This window comes from Gallinula chloropus (genome assembly GCF_964237585.1).
Source record: "Gallinula chloropus genome assembly, chromosome: 8".
NCBI classification, from domain to species: Eukaryota; Metazoa; Chordata; class Aves; order Gruiformes; family Rallidae; genus Gallinula; species Gallinula chloropus.
The window spans coordinates 19,419,870-19,442,663 of record NC_140093.1 but is presented as its reverse complement, the minus strand read 5'-3'; the positions used below and the strand labels follow the sequence as shown (position 1 = coordinate 19,442,663).

The following is a 22,794-nucleotide window of genomic DNA, read 5'->3' as shown; positions in this document are numbered from 1 at the left end:
TATCACTAGTTCTCTGAAGAACTCATAGCTACAAGGTACTGAGGAAATAGAATACTAAGGAATGCAAAAGATAATTTTGAACCACAAAATTAGACCCTGTAGTTTAATCTTTCCAATGTGAGGAAACTAGATAGCATGTTGAGAGAGTAGTTGATTTTAGGCAGACTGTTAAGAGTTTCACAACAAAAATCTGCAGCATGGGAGTAAGCACAAAATTACCACTGCAAATATGCATATTGAGATCTGCATTATGTAGTGCTTGCTTCACTTGTGGAATCCCAAATACGTGCAAAGTCTCAATATATGGGAGTGAAGTTAGTCCCCCCTTACACACATCAAAGCATAATCTCATTCTAGTTCATCTGGCACTCTTTGGAGGTTGATGTTTTAAGAGTAATTCAACAGGGGCCTGGTTCTAAAATCAGTCATTCTAAATTTGAAGGTATTGGAATCTCCTGTAAAGAATTAACACATCAGCATGTAGTCTGAGCTTTTAAGAATCCCTAAGACTTTATGGAAATGCATGGCACCAAAGTGGAAAATAGCCTCGTATATTGCTTTTATTCCATTTTGCAAGTGGTCTGTTTTTTCCAAGGTAAAATGGCAGCTATTATATTCATAATGAATTCTGCCCTTTATCTTAAGCTACAGAAATAGAGGGAATGTAAGTGATGCAGTGTTTTCAGAGAAACATGGTGTCTGTCTGAAGGAAAAGTAAAATTCTTTCTTTTAGAATGAACAAGTTCTTCTCCTTCATACCTGCCTCATCTGCTGACTGAGCTCATAACCGTTGCCCTGGAAGGAGCTGTGCAGAGTGAACAAAGGCAGCTCTGGGTCTCTTAGCATTAGGTTGTGATAGTAACAGTCTCTCAGTGTAGTCTCTGACCACTCGATCTCATTCTTGCCTGCCTGCCAGCTCAGACGGAAGAGGCTCATTTTCTCATTAGGACCAGGGTACAAGACAGGCAGGTTTCCAATTCCAGCATGTTAAGCATGATGGGAGTCTCAGAACAGAAAAAGTAACTGTCAAAGGTTTCTCTGGCCAGAAAAATTCTTTATGTACATTAGCGTATTAACAAGATGTGGCTGAAAAATGTACGGGAGCATGACGTACCAAAAAGAAATGGAAAAAGTGGAAGTGTATTCCTTCTTAATTGTTCCTTCCTTCTTTGTTGTACTTTGGTTTATTTTCTAACTGTGGACAGTAAGTATAGCAGTATGGGTCACATCTCATTTCTAAGAATGTTTGAGATAAAATGAAAGTTAAACAGCAACCTAGAAGAAATACTGTCCGTAGATGTAAAAATTTCATGCCAGTTAGTTGGTGTCGTATGCTCCAGAAAGCAGAATTAATCTGTATTTTAAACCATGGATTAAAAAGTAGTAATCAGACTGATGAATGTCTTTATTTTAACACACCTTGCATTGCAGTGTCAGTTAAAAATAAAGTGAAAGAGCAAGCTATACAAAGGAAGCTATAATTCATCAAGAATAGGGACAAATCTGGTCAGTGCAACGAATTTAACAAATTCAAAATTATTTTACTGAAAAGCAAGCCATTTAAGAAGAGCTAAAGCAGGTAACAGACTGTTTTCTGATGTAAATGACGTATTGAGGAGTAGGAGCAAAGCAGCTGCCACGCTCAGCTGACATACCTCCCATGAATAGAGCAGATGCTAGATGTTTTTTTCTCTTTTGCTTTCAAGAGATGTCAGTGGAACAAATGGTAGGAATTTATGGGCTTTATTAATGATTAGTCTGTACTTTGAAGTCAGTTGGACATTACTTGATTGGAAATTGAATGGTTTCTTCAAAATTGGAGTGGAGTTCCAGTGGGTATACTTACATGCCTTAAATTGGTCATCCATTTAAATGTTTCTTTGGATTGGAGCCAAAGTTTGTCAAAGTTCTGACCTTAAGAGGATAAAGGATAGTGCTGAACTGATGATAGCACCAGTGAAAACATTCCTTACATGACCCCTTTTCTACCTGGTTTCATTGTGGTGTATATTTAAGTAGTGATCAAGAAACAGTTGACTAACATGTGCTCAATGGCAGGGTTTCCACACCTACACTGTGATTTAGGTTTACAAAACACTGGCAGTTTAATTTGAGATTAAATTGAACATAGGAATTGGAAATTACATGTTAGCACAGCTTTCTATTTTCTGGCATTTTTCAAACTGTCTTAAGTTTTGAGTTAATGCTCAATTTGACATGCAGACTGACAGTTGGCTTTCTTCTTAGATATGATCAAAGATTTCGTGTCTTCAAGAGATTTTGGTGCTCTAACTCATTTGGCTCTCATCAACGCAATCTACTTTAAAGGCAACTGGAAATCACAATTCAGACCTGAAAATACAAGAACTTTTTCTTTTACTAAAGACGATGAAAGTGAAGTGCAGATTCCAATGATGTATCAGCAGGGAGAGTTTTACTATGGTGAGTTGGAGCTTTAGCAATTTAAGGCTAATAATTCATCCTTTAATAGGTTTGTTGCACTATAATACTCACTTGTATTGTCTGTTCTTTCACCTAGAATTTTAAATGTGTTTGCCCAATGAAGGGACTCCGATTTTCATGTGTCTCATTATAACAAGATAGCAACACTTATAATGACCTCTTTCTTGATTACCTTTTTAACTATGTATTTAGTGCCACATGGTGCATTTCAGAATGCTTATCTGTTATATCTTACTTCTTTATGATTATTGACCTAGTCTTCTCGATAAAATATTTTGAGCTATGCTAAATATTACAATTAATAGTGTTTGCTCATTACTATTGTATCCTCAGAAAAATAAAATAGGGGTTCTTTGAACAGCAGAAATACTGATTTGTTCTAGCTTGAGCTTAAACCCCATGTGGTTTATACAGTGTCTAGCATTGGCTATTTCATTCAGTCTCATGACTGACAACTTCTCTTTCCTGAATAAAAACCTCTTTGCTCATTTCCATGAAAACATTTCCAGCCCTAACAAGTTTTAGACTTCTTGCTGTCTAACCAGTGGAAGTTAGGTAATCAGATCTGCATAATCTTGCTTTCTTTAAGAAAGCAGATGTAAGCCTCAAATCCTACAATGTGGAAACTAGTATCAATTTTATACGGAATGGAATAAACAAGGTCATTTTTATGTCCTGTATCTAGTAAGTATTGCCTAGTATTAACCTATTTTTCCCCTTTCTCCAGTAAAAATAAAATACTTCTAACAGTCTGTTTTGTTTTGTGGTTTTTTTTTTTCTTTTGTAGGCGAGTTCAGTGATGGCTCCAATGAAGCAGGTGGTATCTATCAAGTTCTGGAAATACCATATGAGGGAGATGAGATTAGTATGATGATTGTTCTTTCCAGACAGGAAGTTCCACTGGTCACATTGGAACCACTGGTCAAAGCCTCATTGATTAACGAATGGGCTAATTCTGTAAAGAAGCAAAAAGTGGAAGTGTATTTACCAAGGTGAGGATATGCTCCCATGTCAATGGAAAGATTGCTTTCAAATTGATTAGAGTAGCAAAGTAGGTAAAAATCAAACATCTTGATTGAGTGTGCAATTACATAGCACCAGCACGACGGTTGCTTTGACAAGAAATCCCAGGGGGTATGTACTGCAGAAGGAGGTTGTTTGAGTAGCAGATGAGCAGCATTTGCATCCCTTTCATATGGAAGCTCTAGCAAGGAGAATTTCATGATCAGGAATACATAGCCTCAGAATGATGTTGAGAGCATTGCAGAACTCATTACAGATAAAGTTCCATTTAGACAGGAGCCATAGAAATATTGCAAGTCTGAATTAACAAGAGCTAAAATGTTTCATTTAGGTCCTAATTAGATTTCTATGTGCTGCCAATTTAAAGAGTTCTAATGGTGTGTGTCTGTGTAGATAGAAATGGTTGAGTGTTAAGAGGTAATTCCAGTCAATTTGTGTCTTTTGTCTTTTTCTTTTCTTGGTGCAATAAGTGCTGGTTTCTTTTTCCTTAGAGGAGAGATAAAATAACAAGACCTTACAGCAGAAGGGATGAAATTTCTCTCAGTTCATTTGTAGACATAAGTTGTGTCCTCAGTGGTGTATTTGCTCATATATACCATGTAGTTATCTTTCCTTGAATTCTATTTCATCTGCCTTCAAATATTTTTCATGCTTTGCCCTCCAGACTTGTTTGCTACTAAATGTCTCTAATAATGTACAGTTGGATCATGATGTCCTTTAAGTGAATCATAATGATTTCATTTAAGTGTTTATATAACAATATGGCACAAATTTGATGTGGATCACTTCTTATTCTGCTTTTGTGGCACTGTGCAGTGGATACATGACAGCAGAAAAGAATAAACTATAGTGAATCCTTTAAAACATTAAAACAGTTCTATGTTTTCAGGTGACACAAAGATTTGAGTTTGTTGTATTTCAAGTGTAAAGAGCAGGGCCAGAATCCCTGCATTTCATCAGCTTTCTTTCCAAGGCAAAGATCACTTTGAAGAAGCTAACTGCAGCTGAGCACAGTAAAACAAGGCTAGCCAGGATAAATTAGGTCGAGATGGACTGGTGTTGTCAGCATACTTTGATTCCAACTTGAGATGGAATTCCACTTCTCTTTAATGTTGTTACGCTTGGAGTCAGAACGGTGAGGGAACAGCAGTATTTTGGGGCTGTTTTTCTCTGTCCCATGGTAAGAGTTCCTTTCTTTTCTAAGTACTGTTTCCTTTGAAGAAGCAGGGAGAGCAGCAAAGAGCTGCATTGCAGGTTTTATAGAAACTGAAGCTACTGTACACTATTCCTGTGATGATTTTAGTTTGTTTTTCTCTGGGAGCTTCAGGTCAGTGGAATGGTGTTTCTCCTGGGCAATTTCTCCTGCAGGCTTGGGCAAACCTTACCTAGATTTAGTTAATGAGATGTAAAACATGAGGATTTTTCCATAGCTTAAGCTTTCCTTTTAGAGCTGGAGCATTTCACAGCCTGTGCATCAGGTGCTGAAGCTGAACATCTTTGCTCGAAGAATTTGTAGGGGGTGAGATCCAGAAGAGAAGTCTCCCCCCCACTGATTGTATAGGGAGTCTTGTGAGAACTAGCCTCCAAATTTAAGCTTAGGTATGTAAAGGTCAGTGTGTGACTAACTGGAAAAAAATATTAATTATGTTTATGGCCTGAATTAAGTTTATAGAGGTAGTTCTGGGATTTGTTTGCTTTTAACAAAAGCAGAATCCAGGATTCTCTGTAGCCAAGTTCTCAGAGATGAGTCTGAGGCTTAGATTTTGTGTGGTCCTATGATGTCCTTACTTACTCCATCCTCAGGCCTGTCACTCTCAACTGAGAATCTGGAAGAACTTGGTAAACATTTGTGAGTTAAAGCTATACAAAGACAAAACAGATACAACCAGGTGCTGATAACCTTTAGTATTTTCAGATTTTAAGATAACTATCATGAGCTTAAAACTGTAGTTTCCTTAGAAAAATTCCAAAGATTAATTGCCTGCTTCCAAGGTGTTGGATTTCCATTAGGGATTCTGAGGTGATCTGCAGGATTTTATCAATGCTCTAAATAAACACTTCATAAATATTTTATGCTCTGACTCAGAAAGGCATGTTATGAAATGTGGCCTGCAGGCCCTGTCCACTGAGAAATTGAAAGCAGCAGTGGAAAAAAATTAAATTTTTATATCCTGAAAGATGCTATCTAATTGTAAAATGAACATTTTTTAAACTTACACATTTGTAATAGGACCTGAATGACTAGCCAAAGCAGAGTTAATCACAACTTTCCAATTTCTGACTGCATTATCTGTATGCAAATGAAATTGTGTATTATTCCTCTTAATCGCAAAGGAGAGATTTGTACAGAATTGTTAAATTATACTTTCTCATTTTCATCTTCAAATCATTGTTTCCAGTTAAACCCAGACTAAAGTGATCAACATTTTAATCCACTTTTTACATAGGAGTGAAACAGACCATGAATCTAATTTACAAAGCTGTCTCTAACATAAATTATTTGAGGAGCAGAGGAGGAACGAGTACCTAATAACAGTGCTACAGCCTGCAGATCTCCTCTTAAGGATTGTTTCAGTATGCCTAGCTCTGTAGAATGCCCCTCTTGCTTTTTTTGTACATCTGAAAATGCATTAGATGCATTGAAATAAGTGGGGATTTTAGCTGGAGGTTGTTTTACTCTCACACACCCCTCCCTCCCACCCCATCACCCCAAAAAATAAACCCAGATATTCTCTTTTTTTAACATGCTCTCTTGAGTCCCCTTTTCATGAGGAACGGGCCAGTGCTGATTGTTTCTGAGATACAGTCATGGAAGAGGCATAAAACTGTCACACTGAAATACACACTTAGCCAACTTCTGCAGCCCATATTTTGCCCTGGATAGAAGGACCTTGCCAGAGAAGGAACCATAACCTCCCTTGCTTCACCTGGTGTGAGCAGCCCAGGGGAGAGGTGTGTTTGGTTTTGCTGTTAGTGGGATTTTTGTTTCTTGCTTGCTTACTTTCAGGCTATTAAATCGTGCAGGTCAGTTCCAGCACCTCAGGAAAACGTAGTTGAAATTCCAACCAAAATGCTGGAATTAGTATCAGCAGCCAGCTTTGTGTTGTAGGCTGCTTGCTAGGTTAAAATAATGATTCAGGTGCTGAGGGCCTGTCCTCCAAGCAAAACTGGGTTTGATTTCAGGATTAGGGAGCCATTCCTTTATTCACCTTTTGTTCTGCAGAATATAATACATTTAAACCAATCTGATAACCTGGAATTTCTTGCTTTTGCTCGTTCAGTACTTTTAGTAATTTTTGAAATTATAGCCTTTGGGATGAGTCATACTTGACTGTAGTGAAGTTCAGTTGTATAACTAGAAAGTGTACCCTAATCCTTTTTGATTCTGTGGATGCTGGCTGGCTAAGGACTTAACAAAAATTCATCGTTGTGGAAGAGTTGCACAGAATCATACAAGGTGAAGCCATTTTTACTTCTTTTGAAAGTCTGTAAAATGGCAGAAAGATGGCCTGATAGGTTAAGTTTAAATAAATGCTCTATCTAAAACCTAAAGGTTCAGGTTTCTAACTAAGGAGGATATTGATGACATAAATGCATCATTTTAAGGCTTGGGTATGTTTTAAATTTACCTAAAATACTGTCATTGTGTGCCAAATTTTCCAAAGAACTCTTTATGGTGGCTCAATCTAATCCTAATTCTAAAGCATCTCATTCTGCTCTTCATTTCATATAGGAGAGATCCAAAAATGGTGGAAGAGTTTTTATTCTGCTATTTGGCCTGCATTTTGGATGTAGGAGGAAGTAGAGAGACTTTACAAATGAACATTGTAAAGATAGATAAATAAAGAGCTAAGTCCTATCTTCACTTTTTGACTTTGACGAACAGCTGAGAGGCAGAATCACTATTCCTTATCAATAAATTTTGTCTCAGTGCTTCCTAAGGAGGTCTGCAGAAGCATATATCCATCAACATGTGTGTTGGTGAACCTTCTAGAACTGCTTAAGCACAGAAAAAAAAAGTCTCTTGACTCAAAACACCTCATCTTCTCTTCAGTGTCCGAGCTTTCTCAGACTTTCCTTTGTGTTTTTTAATGCTCCCAGTTGCAACTGTTCAGTGACTTCTGATACTGAAGTATTGAAATCAATTTCCAATAGTATTTTTAGCTTTGGAAGCACCTAAAAGGCTATGGAAAAAAAAATATGGCCATCTGTTTTATTATATATGACAAACACTCCAAATAACCATGTGTCAGGGATAGTATCATGTAGCTTGGCATTTCCAAAGCCTGGAGTTTGAGCAAGTGCCTGGCTTGGGAAATGAGATTGAATGTTGCTTCTGTGTGCTAGGTTGTCAGCTTTGATTTGGAATACCTATATTACTGTCTATAGGCACACAAAGAAATCCAAATGTGACTGGAGGATAACTCATGCCAAATGTTTATGTTGGTTTGAATAGCCTGAAATTATATTTGAAATTGTAAAGAAGCCCTATTATTTTTCAAAAGAGGCTAATTTTGATGTCAGCTAAAATATTTGAAATATCATTAATAATAGCTTATCTGTAACTCTGGCTGCTCTTCAGAGCATGTGAGAAAGGAGGGGAGGTGCTATTGTGAGTAGTGGTTTAGAGTGGGTTTTTACCAGATGACAAAACTGAAAGGGGAAAAGGGAAATCATTAGTTTTATTTTCATAAAAGGCTAGATTGGTATTTATTCAGCTGATGTGATATTTTAGGTCTACTTTATTTGTCATAAAAAGCAGGAACTCTCTCTTACAGATAATGTCAAGACCCTCAGTCATCCACCTGTACAGCATTTGCCTTTCCAGAGGTTTCAGTCAGGGGTATAGCCTCTATGCAGTAATTGACTGCTGCTATTGTTCGGTTCTTCAGCAAAATAACCAACCAACATGTTTGCATTTTCTTTTTTCAGATGCATATTCAGCATTTGTATTTGGGTTTGGTTTGTTTCATTCCAAACACATCATCTTCTGTGATTAGTATTTAAAAGCATCCTTTGTCATGCCTGCTTTCTACTCATCCCTTAGCAGATAAGCATGCTTTCTGTCTAGTGGTCCAGAGACTTAAACCCACCTAATTTCCATATATGTCTTCTACAGATTCTCTGCAGTTGGAAAAACTACTTTTTTACAATTATTTTTCATATTTGTCACCTCAAATTTTGCTTTTCGTGCAAACTTTTCTTGTTAGTATCCTATCCTCGTATTCTTTGCTAACTTGATGTTGCTACTTAGTGGCAAAATCATTGTGAGTGCTTGATAAAGGTTAATACTCATTGTGATGAAATAAAACACCAGAGTGAAAACTGCACCATTCTGAAAGTCTTACAAACATGCAGAAAAGGCAAAATAATGTTAAAATGCATTTTATAAGGTAGGTATAATTGGATGTGTTTTTCAGGACGTTATAAGGTAGTTTTAATGTAGATATAGGATAGTTTTAATGTAGAAAGAAGCATTTCTGGATTTCTTCAATGTACAGAGACAGAAGGTGCATACTTTTAACTCTAGTTCACTCTAGCATCAGGAATCAAGTCTTAATTAAACTTTACTGAAGTCTCTGAAATAGATCTGGGCTTACAAGTGCGTAGTGAGAGTAGAACTAGTCTAATTTTGGAGCCAATAAGCCAGTGGGACGTTTGAACTAAAGAGCAGCTTGAAGATTTGTTTCTTAGCTTAAAGTGAAAATTGCACAGAAGGTCTTGTGAGCTCCCTGCCTGTAGTTTTTTGACCAGCATGAGTGGCCACAGCTTTCTGAGACTGAAAGCAGAAAGCAAATAGGACACACTTCTGTTTTCTGCAATTCTATTGACTCTTTTCAGGTCATCTCACCTGTGTACCTACATCTCATTCATTAACATAATGCCTTTTTTTTTCCCTTTATGATGCTGCCACACTGACAGATGCAGAATATGACTTCAAAATCTTTGTTGAAAGATTCTGCTTCATTTGTGAACCACTAAAACCACAAAATGAGAAGAATCAGTTCTTGTGGTTTAATTCCAGGCATATCTTGGAATTCATCTGGACTTCTGGTGCCACCAGTGATTTATTGATTCTGAACTATCTCCAAGTCATACTTTAACTTGAATAAAATTCTACTGTGGGTAGTGACTGATACCAATTCCTTCGTAGATTTTTGGCTGCTAATGGTATCCTTACATTCATTATGAATGTAGATTGTGTATGGATTTACCTTTCTGTGTAAATGTGAGGAAGATCCACTTGACTCTTCTCCAGTTGTCTTCTGATATCCAGAATATTCCTTTTCAAGCTGCCAAGGCTTGCATGTGCCGGGGTATCATACATCACATCTCTCTATCAGCTGTTCTCTGCTCAGAGTTCTGGCCTGTACTTTCTACTGAAAAGAACGTGTTCCTTCAGGTAGCTGAGGAAGTTTAGTCCTGAGAAAAATTATTACAAGAAACTGCACAAAAGCACATGTTGCATTATTTTTTTCTAGTACCACTAAGATCTTCACTAAGGACTGCAGTGTAATTGCAGAATTGTTTCTGACTGAGTGGCTTGCTGGAGAAACTGTAACACCACCTTATGGACTACATATATTTTGTGTTGTAGAGTTATAACCAGTCACTGTCAGCATAATTTAAATCACTAATAATTTGTTTGGTTATTCTACAGAAAACCCATTATTTACCCATAGAAACATTTCTAATTAGTCTCTTGTAGAATTCTGGTATTTTCTGGTTGGGGCTGCAATTCTTATTGTTCTGACATTTTTCTTTGTTTTTGTAGCTGTTTAGTCTGTTTCTGACCATACAAGTCTGGGGGTTTTTTTGTCTTACTGTCACCAGGCATGACACTTTTAATGTTTGAAAAAGAGTCCTTGTAAATGGAACAAGCTTTTGCCCAAAATATTGCCCTTGGGATTAATCTCAACTTATCCTTCCAGCATAGTAACATGGCTCAGAACATGGCTTTGCAAGCTAACCCTGAAATCCTGCCAGGTTGTACTCACCTGTGCGTTTATGCTAACAACTATTTGTTTTCCCTGTTCTTTACTCACAATCAAAACCCAATTAAAATTTTGCCACGAGAGTAATTAGAAGCTGAGTCAGAAATGCTTTATATTCATGTTCATATCCACTGGTCTTTGCTTATACTGTATAAATAAAAATGGAATAACTTTTTTACTTTACTGCTTCTTCTTTGCTAACAGCTGTCTATAGAGCTTGTGCTGTCCTTTGCCTTATTGGATATTCTGTTCTAGTACGTGTACAATTAAATTCAGGTTTTACAGTAAACCATTTTTATAAAAAGCAAGCATTTACATTAGCTGCTGCATCATTTCGCACTGAGGTTTTATGGTCAGGGACTACATTCCATTAGCTTACTTTTGATTGCTTCTGCATTAGAAAAAGAAATTCACATGTGAAAGTCAACTGATTTGTTTGTAAGCTTTTTTTGTAGAAGGTGTCACTATGCTACATTCCCAGTGCCCAATCTCCTTTACATTATTTACCTCAGTGCTTCCTTCAATTGTCATTACCTAGAAATTTTAACCTTCTAATAACAGTAAGTACTTGTTTCTGGCCTCTGTAATTTTCTATTACATTCTCCAGGTTCACAGTAGAACAGGAAATTGATCTGAAAGATGTCTGGAGAGGTCTTGGAATTACAGAGCTGTTCAGCAGTAGTGCTGACCTCACTGCAATGTCTGGTAAGAGGTTGTTCTTGTTGTCTCTCAGAGTATATGAGGAAGTACTAAAAGCACCTAACAACAGCTAAGCTCGTCAGAGTCGTTTTATGGGGAAAAAATACCACAAACAACTTTTTTGATCCTTCAGGATTTTTGCATAATGCAAGAGTGTGCTCGCTGTTGGGGCAGTTGGCACAGGGTGTGTGTGTGGGGTGGGTGATTTTTGACCGGAGAAAGTTTACTCTGAATATTTCAGAAATGGATCTCATTAGAAACGTAGAGAAAGTAATACTATGCAAGAGGCTTAGCCACATTAGAGCAGTACATGGCTTCAGTGCCTTGATGGCAAGTGGATTTGCGCAACATGAGGCTATTTGTTCACAGCATTAAGAGCATTAAGCTGTTGCTTATCCGCAGATACCTGCTGTATAGAAGCAACAAGGAAAGATGGAGTTGAGATAAAAGCAATTTAGTCACATATGCTGCTTGAGTATTTCAATACCTTGTCAACACTTCAGTTTCAGAAGTTGAAATACCCAATACTTTTAGAAATTCAGGTGGAAATGAGATATTTGTGCTTTTATAACCTCCTAAAAGGTATTGAAGTGGCACAAAAGGTACTTGAGTCATCTATGCCTGTTTCATTTTTGCATAACAAAAGTAGCCACAAAGCATGGTCTGTCTAGACCTGAATTTTGGCAAACACAGTTGCTCTCTGTCTAGAAGCATGTGCCAGTGGGAGATTGTTGTCATTGTTCTTATAATTTATGGTTATATACCACTCCCTGTATGTGTTTCTGCTCTGTGGGTTACTGCTTAATCAGCCAGATAGATCTTTAGCTGATGGGAAATACTTGTTCTTGTTTGTCTGCCTCTGGCAGCAGTCACACCTGTGTGGCTTGTTCACAATAGTGGCAATAAGTGTGAACCTTCCTCTAAGATTTACAGCAGAAATGCTTGTGATTTTCATATCCTTTTCACACTTGCTGAGTTTGAAATACTATTTATGGTCTATCATGTAGCTTATTTCACTGTATTGCCACTTACGCTTTTCCAGTGAAATTGTGGGAAAAGTTGGAGTTACCTAATGTGAAAAGAATTTGAATTTTTTTTTTTTAAATCCTTCTTTTAAAAAATCATTTTTCTGAAGAAAAGCACCTTCAATTTCTCTGCCACCCCAAAGCAAAAAAAGCTTTCCAGTAACTTCTCATTTATATATAGAAAAGTAGTAAGGAGAATGAATGGCAAAGGCGGTGCATTTCATGTAAAACTCACCTATACAACAGGGACTACTGAAGCCAAGAGGTTAACAGAGAGGTTGGGATTTTCGTTTGAGTTTTAATCCCTATGATTTACCAATTCAAAGTTTTATATTTTTGGCAATTTTACTGTATAAAATAGTAATTCCATGTTTTGCATGGCTGAATTGACTACTCTGCCAGCTGATCAGCTTGTTCATTAAATAATGTAAAGCAGTCTGTAGAAGAATTTACGAGTTTTACTGTAACATTCTGCTTTTCATGGAAAAGAGTGTGTGTCACCAGGTGATGAAAGGTCACTAATAAATTAAGACTAGGAAAATGCTTTTGAAGTAACGTCTTTAATGAAAACCCTGCTACTGATGGTAAGGAGATTTAATTTAAGGTAATTGAAATACAGAATATATTTCCTATTTATACTTTTCACAATGTAAAATGAGGAGGAAGGGGAAAAAATAGAAAACCATTGAAAGCTTGCTTTTGCAGATACCTGGATAGTATATAAGGCAGCAGGGAAGCTGAAGCCTCATATTTACATGCATCTCTGTCAACCCTCTGGAAAACTTGGCGCTTCATGAAACCTTAAATACAGATATTTGAACAAAATGTTTGTCTGGACACTTTTAATTTAGAAAGATACAAATCATAAAAGAAAATCTGAGGAGATTTTTCAGAAATTCTGCTGGGTTTAAAAATACTCTTCTCCCCCCTCCTGTTGCTCTTGCCTTTGGATGATTGTCAAGGAAAGCCTTCTGCGATTTCAACAACAGCCCTAATCCTGTAATCAGATCCAGGCACAGATTGTTGAGTTCAGTGAACTTCCATGTGGGCTTAGTGGATATAAATCAAATTGCAGGATTACAGAGTTATTTTTCAATATTTGGAATTTTTTGCTTTTTGCACTCAATCTGAAAAATGGAAATAGATGAGTCAGATTTACCTTCTGGGATGTGTAGATTGTGAGCAACCAAATAGGAAGTAGTAATCTGCATGCACATTTTAAATGTTATTCTCTTGCAGAACTTGTGTTCTTTGTCAGTTAACACAGGTGAGTAGGAGGACATTCCTGTTTGGCTGTCTAGTTGCATGTATTCTGACGCTCAGCAAAAGACTTTGTCATGTTTTACTTGCATCTCTGATCCCATCAGCTGTTCAAAATGAATAATTTTGAAACTTCTGGTATTGGGGGTTTTAGAATTCACACAGCACATAAACCTGCTACTTGACTATTTTGACATCAGTTATGACTTACCTTTGAAATATTTTCAATACGAAAATTCTCCTTCTCTTTCAAATGATTGTATTTCTTATTGTTGTACACTGTGCTTTAAATGGCAACCGCTTTTGTTTAACCTCAAGGTGACCTGCATTTTAGCAAGCAGTAATCTTAATGACTTACTTTCACAATATAGTTAAAAGGGCAACAGTCCAGTAAATAGTTCTTTGAAGTCTTGACTGAGGGTAGATATAATGTCTCTGGGACAACCTAATCTACAAAACAAACCTGCATGCTTTTTTTAAAATGAGACTTGCAGAGCAACCAGTTGGTAGCTATGAGTAGGAGTTTGCAAGCATATGGAGTGTAATGACAAATGAAATGTGATGCTAACAGAGTCATGTACATTAGAAGTAAGTCTCAGATTACTCCTACACATCAATGGGTATCTGGGCTAGGGTCCTGCAGAAAGCTTCAACTTTGATACCAAATCTCCATGGGGTTTTTCTGAGATGCTAAGAAACAAATCATGCTGGTTCTTCCTCTAAAAATCCAGATTCAAAGAACCTACAAGAGAAAAATGACATGATAGTAGATACTCAGGTAAGCCCAACCTTATCCACAGTGAAAGCCGTAAGGGAAAGCAGTATAATAATTACAAGACGTGCATGATACTGAAGCATTGCAATTAGTGACTTGACAATCATAAAATAGAGCAAAGAGAAGAATGCCTGAACACTTGATGGCAACATTATGCTTCCATATGAAAAAAAGAGTCAATCAATTCAGGGAGAGGAGGATGTGATAGTGGCAATACAAAAAGGAGTCTAGAGAAAGCAAATTGGGATGTGGAATTGCTCTTTTCACCATCTAAGGACAAAGATATCCAATTAAATGAAAGCCAACAAATTGAAGCCAAATAGAGAGTACTTCTCTTCTGGAACACTTAACCACAGAGATCTTTGCTGGGCATTCCTGGGGGTGATGAGGTGAGTAGGACTGGAGAGGAAAAAAAAATCCAATCTTCAGAGCAATGTCAACTTTCTCTACCAAGTTGAATAAAGGCATTCTATATATTCTGTGTGTTAGAAACTTGGTTTAGGGTCTAAAGGCACATTCTGAGTTGATGTTTTTCTTTAAGTTGTGCTGTAGTTTTCATCTGTAATGCTTCTTATAGCTTGTTCTGAAGCAACTGACACAGGGTACTCAGAGAAGCTCTGGATGTCCCCTCCCTGGCAGTCTTCAAGACCAGGTTGGATGGGACTTTGGGCAACCTGGGCTAGTGGAAGATGCTAACCGGCCTGTTTACAAAGGCAGCACACATGCAATGAGACACACACAACAGGAATTACTGGCATGCATAATATGTCAGCCTTTGTGCCTTAGGTACCTGTCCATTATCACCTATGTAAATGTTCTTCCACATCAAGTGTGTTCCAAAACATCTTTTTGAAAGCCTGAGTCTTAATAGGTCCATAATGGCATGGAAGCTTTAGGAGATGACTATTAGACACTTGACTGTGGTATTTAGTTAGCTTGTGATTTATTTTTTTGCAGGTAATGCTTGAGGCTTAAAGGTGATATTAGTGTTGGAATGATACCCTACTTCGCTTTTCAGGTGGCCTTTCTGTTAACAGTTAAGGAGAGGGAAGCTGTAGTGTCCAAGATGCTGCCTGTCTGGTGTTTTAAACTTACATGCTAGGAACTTTATCCGAGTTTTCGAGATCACATCACTGAAGGCTGGGAACAAAAGCCTGGAACTAGTGCAATAGAAATCAAGTATATATTTTATTACAGACAGTCCCAAAGGGAATGATTTGACGCTTTTGTTGGTGACACTTAAGCAGCTGAATTGCGAGGCTTACCTCAGTTCTCAGTGTATGTAGCAGTTAAGAGAGACGCTGGGGAGACAAATTGCTGTCTCTTGTGGTTTGGGCTTCCATTGGTACTGGAATGAGTGGCTCTTGTTGTGAGACCCAAAATTAATGGACAACAATCAGTTGAATAGTCCCAAACTTTCCCTCCTTAGTCAGCCTTCAGCTGGAGTTTTGGTGTTGAACATTTTGTGAAGGATCAGAAACGCAAAGTGGTATAACGCTCTCACAGGGGAGGTTAGATTAGATTTTCATGGTTGTGTATCTCCCTGTTGAGAAAGCTTTTATTCCTTTCTTAATTGCCGGTTGTGCTCTGTTGTTAATGTGGATTTTCTGCAGGTACAATAAATGTATATCTAATCCTTGTTAGGTTTCTGATGAAACTTAGTCAAACAGATTAAACGGTGTTAGATGTCTTGTTTCCTGCAAGATGCTGACTGTTCTGATAGGTCTGATCATTTAGCCCCTGAAGAAAACTAATGAAACATCCACTGTCTTAAGCAGGAGTAGGCTTAGACCAAAATTAAAATACAGACAAAATATGGAAAACAAACAAGACTAAAACCTAGTTACATGGTGGGTTTTGCAGTAAATGTTTGCCTTTAGCTTCTTTTAAATAGAATGACAAGAAGAAAGGAAATACCGAATTTTCCCAGAGGAAGTCGGTATGGCACCTAATGCAGAAATAAAATTCTTTAAGTGTTTCCCATACAATATCATAATCCATCTTGCTGGTGGTTGCATTTAGAACCTTGTGTTCAAGGATTGTATTTTACTCTGTCCGGGATACTGGTACTCTAGCCCGTGCCAAGCTATTTTAATATCCATAGTGTAGGAGGGCATTGTGAATTTAAGTGAGGTAAATTGTTCTATTGAAGGTATTGGCACAATGTATTTTAATGCAACTCCTATGCACAAAGATCTTGTTCTTCCCTCCTTGGTACAGAAGGTGGATAAGAGTGTTTGGGGTTTCAGCAGTGTTTAATTTGTTGATTTCTTTTTTTTTCCTCTCTCTTCAATACTTCAATCTTACTGTTGAGCCACTTGAGGTATATCTTCTTTTCCTCTCCAGATAACAAAGAACTTTACCTTTCAAAGGCATTTCACAAGGCATTTCTAGAAGTTAATGAGGAAGGATCAGAAGCTGCTGCTGCCTCAGGTACCTGACTGAAAAGCAGAACTAAATCAAATGACTGGTTATTCTGTGTTAATTAATTTTTTAAAAGTGACTTGCTTTACAGCCAGCAAAGCTAAATACCATGTAATTTGAAGACAGCATAGCAAGTATACTGTGTTTCTACCATGTTTCAGAAGAGAATTCTGGAAATGAAAATTGTTAACATTTTTAACATGGTGTGTTTCACAAAGAATTTTTATTATCCTGTGGAAAACCTCTTCTTCCTTCTTTTCCTTCTGATTGTCAAGAGGATACAGACTGCAATTCATATTTTCTTTATGGAACTTAAGCATTTGTAATTTTTGATCTGGTAATTGAGATTGTCAGAGGTGTTTGATACAGAATAATTAGAAGGAGCTGAGAGCTGTTGCAGTTGCATTTTAACAAGCTTGTATACAGAGATGTAAGATGGGAGGAGCTAAGTACAAAACCACATCTGGTGTCCCTTAATTCTAGGAGGCCAAGGTGGTTGGTTTACTTGCTTATCACATGGTTTCCCTGAAAATAAATTAAGTTAGTTGCCATTATGTATCATTAGGTGATTTCTAATTGCCTATGCCTGTACCAAGGCAAGGAAGAATTACTTCCTTAGTGGTAAATATCAGCAACTGGGTTGAATTGTAAAATAAATATGGACAGAAATTGCTGGCGTGCATGAGTCTTTACATTTTCACTGCACAGTTAATAAAAGTAAATGAATCACTGGGAGAAATTCATGCTTCTCCAAGAAAAATAACAAAGGACCAAATTCTGCCTGATTCCCAGTTAATTTTACTTTCAACCTCTGCATTATTTAAAGACTCCAGCTAAAAGCTACAAGATCTGCCCATTTAGTTGTTGCATATTCCACAGTTATTAAGGGTTACCTTTTACTATCAACTGCAGGATTGGAGCTGTTTAAAACAGGTCAGCAGTGCTGTCTAACGTAATGCATTTTCTTTCTACAAGTGAGCGGGTGTCATAACTCCTCTTAAGATTCTGGATCTTAAGATTTATAAGCTGCTCCCTCAGCCCTGGAAATTGTGCCACTCTCCATTGTTAATCATTCTCAAAGCATAAATAGGCATGCAATTACTCTGTCATTTTCAGTTAGAATTTTCATGCTATTTCTTGGTGAAGCTTAGTGCTGAGAGTGTGGGACTTCATTCTGCCCATGAGCTTCACAAGTATTTACCATGAAGAGGAGAATGTGCAGTGATGTTTAACAAGTTGCCTATGTCCTTTTTCCTTTAGGAATGATTGCCATTAGCAGAATGGCAGTGCTGTATCCTCAAGTTATAGTTGATCATCCCTTTTTCTTTTTGGTCAGAAACAGAAGAACAGGTGAGAGCATTGCAGACTCTTCCACATCTTTGACAGTATATCATTAAGTATACAGAAGCAAATTGCATATTTGGTCAACCTACTAGCCTTGTATTATGAATTTTCCTTAAAATACCGTAATGTTTTTTGAAGACAGACACAAAATGTGATGTAATCCTGAAAAATATTCTCAATTGAATGATTAAAAACCCTAGGGAAGAAAAAAAAAATCACCAGTTTTCTTCAGAGAACATAGTGTTACTACCCTGAATATCCATTATCATTGTATTCTGGAAAATCTTGGCTGTACTATGACCAGTGAGATACATTCCCGGTACCAAATGATTTGCATAATGGACAGATATTACAGCTATGAATAATCCTGTTGTGCGTTTGAAGTGTTCTGTGGCAGGCAGGGGATGAGAACAGCACTCTAGCAAAATGGGGAATGATTAAGTAGTTCCTTAGTTTCATAATTGTTATCTGTCTTAATGACGTGGATGTGAATGAGTGACAAAAACATATGGGGTCTGTATATTGTGGTGTCTTGTGTGTTCTCAGGTAAACTGTTGGATTCAGTTTGAAAGTTGGTTGGTTTTTCTTTATTTGAGGTCCCTATCATAGGTATCACTTTATTAAACCATTTAGTACTGACAATCTAACTAGGTAGGGTCACTTGTGTGCAAGGCATGATACCAAGTATTGGTGGCAAGGGGAATTGAGAAAAACTGAGTATCCTTGCTGTTGTAGATAGATAATTTGGCAAAAATGGGCCTGGAGGATGGTATCTGCCTTTTTCCTTACTCAATATACAAAAATATCCCCAAAAAGAGTAGAGCTTGGTAGCCTTCAGGCAGTTCTTAGTGTTACACAGGCTTTTTGTTGCATGTAGAAAGAGGAATTGCCAACAACTATAGTTAAAGCCTGAAAGTTTGCTATTAATCTAGAATCTAAGATTAGAAGTCTGTTATGGTTACCCTTATTCTCAAGACTACCCTAAGTGCTCCTGATAGATTACTGTGCTTAAACAGGCTAGATTAAAATGTATAAAATAGGAAAGATGTAAATGGTGATTAAATAGCATAGGGGAGCAGTAATCATATAGAGAATTCCTTGTGGGTTGTATGCTGTACTGTGTAAATCTGTGAACTCAAAATATCTGTGTATTAATAACCCTTAACTGATGAATGTTGTGGTTTCTGGGGCTCACTTCTGTGAGGAACATTGTCCCACAGCTCAGGCATTTGAGGGTCAGAAGTAACCATGAGGGTTACTCTGAGGTGTACATGCTTCAGTTAAGATTAGCTGCCAACCTTGGAGCCCTGCAGCCTAGAAACCAGTGCTGTCATAACCACTGACATCAGTGGCAGTACTTCATGGGCCTTCATCAGAACCATTGAGGTGAAAGTGCGCCTTTGTGTTGATTTCTGGTGAGCTTTCAGGTAACCCTTGAGAATAAGCTGAAGGGCACTGAAATGCAGAGGGTTTCACTACTCTTGTATCAGTTCTGAATACAAAGAAATCCTCTTCTCTAGAGCTGTTGATTCCTTGCGTTTCAAGGCTACCAAATTCTCTGAGATATTCCTATGAAAATCATGCACTGCATGCTCTACAACTTAGTCATCTTATAACCTCACCTTTTCATTTTGGTTCTGACAACTCTCCTTCCCTTCCTCCCTTTCCACTTTTTCCACAGGTACCGTGTTATTCATGGGAAGGGTAATGCACCCTGAAGCAATGAATACAAGTGGCCATGACTTTGAAGAGCTTTAACTGCCACCAGCTACCAAAAAGAGGAGATAAGCACATAAAGTTTGAAATTAATATATTTAAGGTTTGCTGTGTTTTCCCCCAAGGTATTGTTTAAAATGCTTTCAGATCTAACTGTGTGCAAGCCAGTTTCCAGAGGAAAGCTTACAGTATTAAAGTAATGGTTCTGTTTCTGTCATTGTGATTGCTGTGTCCTTAAAATAAAATTGTGTACATGTCAACAACTGTTTCTTGTTCAAGTGAATTGTAAAGAAAAAAAACCTGCAAGTCCATTACTCGTAATTTTTTTTACAGTCCAAAGACTGCCTTGATCAATGAGACAGGAATGTGTGCAGTTCAGAACAATGCAAATGGCAAACCTTGATGATAATTTAGAGTTGAAGAGCTACATCTGGAAAATGTGATCTCTTTCTTTTCCTGTAAAAGCAGTAAACAGGCTGCGTTACGCTGTCTCATCGAACTTAATGGAACAAATTAAGCCTAGTTGATTTTATTCTATACGGTAACTGTGGTAGACTTTGTGTGAACCCTCCCACGTGTGAATCTGAAATGTGGCTTTTATGAATGCTCCTGCATGTGACTGCAATTCATCTTCCGTAGCTGTGGATGCCAATAAAATCTGATCGCATGAATATTTGAGACTAGTCAGTGTAGAATAGCTATGTATGTGACTGAAGTAACATAGTAGAATAGTAATGTCATTTGTGTGGACATATTTTCCTCCCTCGAAGTAGATATTCTAATTTAACCTAAACTTTGCAGTATCTCACTTCAAGGATCTAAAAGGATTTTTCTCGAAGAAAAAGAAAAAAACAAAAGACCCCAAAAATGCAACAAACAAAAAAATTCAACAAAACCTTAATTTTAAGAGTCTAAAAATGCTCTATTCATAAATAAATAATGGAATAACATAATCCTTTTTATTCCCTGTCTTTTTATTGAGAATAAACTGTCAGAGTGGGGAATGACACATACCACAAGTAAATATTAGCAGGGGAATTAGTTGCTGTTTCCATTTGCAAGAGGAGGAGAAGTACCAATTGTCACGAGAGAGGCATGTAATTATTTCCTCCCTCGTTGTGCAAAATATAAAAAGAACAGAAGTTATTAAAAAATGTGATGGAGAATAGGAGAAAAGAAGGGAGGAGCTCCTTTGAAACAGATCATAAATACAAACTTTTGGATAATAAATGGGTTTCTTTTCAGTCTGTGTGAGTTGTCTTTTGAATTCTACAGGAACAAATGGTATTGGCTGAACTTTAGTTATAGGTTTCTCTGGCATACATTCACTTCAAAACAGCATTGATCAAAAAGTTATTCATGCAAGGAAAGCTTCCAAAATTTGACACATTGTACACTTTTATTATACTGTTGGTGCAAATCATGCAGGTCCAACTGCATAGTGATGGATGTTCTCTGTGGAGGCTGGTTGTGCTCCCTCAGAGAAAGGACATTGAACACATTCCTAGCCCTGCCTCCTTGAATTGTTTAGTTCTGTTGTACAGAAGACAAATGGGGCTCCTCAGTGTATTGCTGTTGTTTATTACCCATAGTGTATTACAGTCTGGACTTGGTGAGACAGTTTTTCTGTGCAAATTTTGACAAAAAAAAAACCCCAATTCTAGTTCTGTATAGCTAAAAGTGTTATGTTTGGGAGAGGGGAAAAAAAAATTAAAAAAAAGAGTTCTCTAAGAAGGAGTAAGAGCTAATTTTACCAAGATTTAGCACTAGTCTCACTGAGGGTAAAACCAGCTCCTTTGTCAAGGAGTTACACAAGGGCTGGTTTTTCATATCTAAATAAGCATTGCCTAATGTCTGCTAAGGACCTCTTGTAGATTTAGCCTTATGGCAGCCTGATTTTTAAGATACTACATTTTTTTCAGGCTATTTTTGAGGCTTTTAGTCTGATACGGAAAAGCATGAGAAAGCAGATGACAACCCTTAATCATGTTTATTTTCAGACTATGGAGAAGTTTTCCTCACCAATTTTGTGTTTTCTTTGCATTAGTTCTTCACAGCATAGACACTTCTTACCAAGGGAAGGACTGAAGATAGATTTGAACTAAAGCTATGCAATTGTGGAAGGACAGCTGCCAGTCAGAAGTATTTATAGAGGATATCAGGCAAGTGCACAGACTTCCCTAGCAGTTAGACTGACTGTAGGTATAAGTGGCATGATGCAGAATTCCATATTCCAAATGTGATTCAGAGAATTGTCTAAGTGGCTGTAGAGAGAAACCAGCAGAAACAGAAATGCAAAAGCTGGTTATTTCACTTGATACTCTCCTAGTCCTTACAGATGCAAAACAGACATTTCATGTTTCCTAAAAACTGAGAATTATCTGTTTTTCAACAGCCTGAATTGATTACCAAGTTATGTAAAGATGATAGTTGTAGATCACACTGAAAATAGCTCTCAAACAATATTGGTTTTCAGCAGTGATATCCTAACTATTGCTACCAAATTATTGAGGTATATGAATACTATTCCTTTGTGGGTTTTAATCTAGATTTTGTATAATGTTCTCTTTAAAGATGCTTTTGCTTTTTCAAGAAAAAACTAGCAAAATAATTTTGTCCTAGTTTGGTTGTTGGTTTGGGGTTGTTTTGTAAGGGGAATTTGTCAGTAGTGGCTCATATGTGAGTTTAGGTGTGTAGTCTTTTAAAAAATTAAAAATTGTATTTTGTGTTGGAGGCTATATGAGAAAATAAATTACTGAAACTTCTATAGTTGTGCTGTGTTAGTGACCCATGATGTGACACTGCTGAGATCTGCAATTCAGATGGGAGTTTCAAGCTTGAGATGGAGTTGCCTAATGCCATCATCTTCTGTCTCTCTTGCATATGTGTACTGGAGTCCAGGTGGAAATGCTTGTCAGAGCAGCACTGGGAAAGTACTTTCCCTACAAATGCTTTTAGTAGTGGTGCTACCACTGGTTTATTTAACTAATACGATCCCACTTGTACATGACCTCGAGCATCAAACTGTTTTTCTAGATTAGGATTACATTCAAACAAAAAATTGTCATGT

At 37.3% G+C, this 22,794-nt stretch overlaps 1 protein-coding gene across 1 annotated transcript in view; it reads left to right on the top strand.

Moving 5' to 3' along the window:
* LOC311194088 (neuroserpin) overlaps positions 1-21,212 on the top strand; it is a 48,747-nt gene extending 27,535 nt beyond the window's left edge. Inside the window, exons 4-9 of the mRNA XM_084267105.1 lie at positions 2,248-2,442; positions 3,251-3,455; positions 11,089-11,186; positions 16,587-16,673; positions 17,925-18,014; positions 19,690-21,212. Of these exons, the coding sequence (XP_084123231.1) occupies positions 2,248-2,442; positions 3,251-3,455; positions 11,089-11,186; positions 16,587-16,673; positions 17,925-18,014; positions 19,690-19,766 (752 nt within the window). The 3' untranslated portion in view covers positions 19,767-21,212. The remainder of the gene's footprint in view (positions 1-2,247; positions 2,443-3,250; positions 3,456-11,088; positions 11,187-16,586; positions 16,674-17,924; positions 18,015-19,689) is intronic.
* The last annotated feature ends 1,582 nt before the right edge of the window (positions 21,213-22,794 follow it).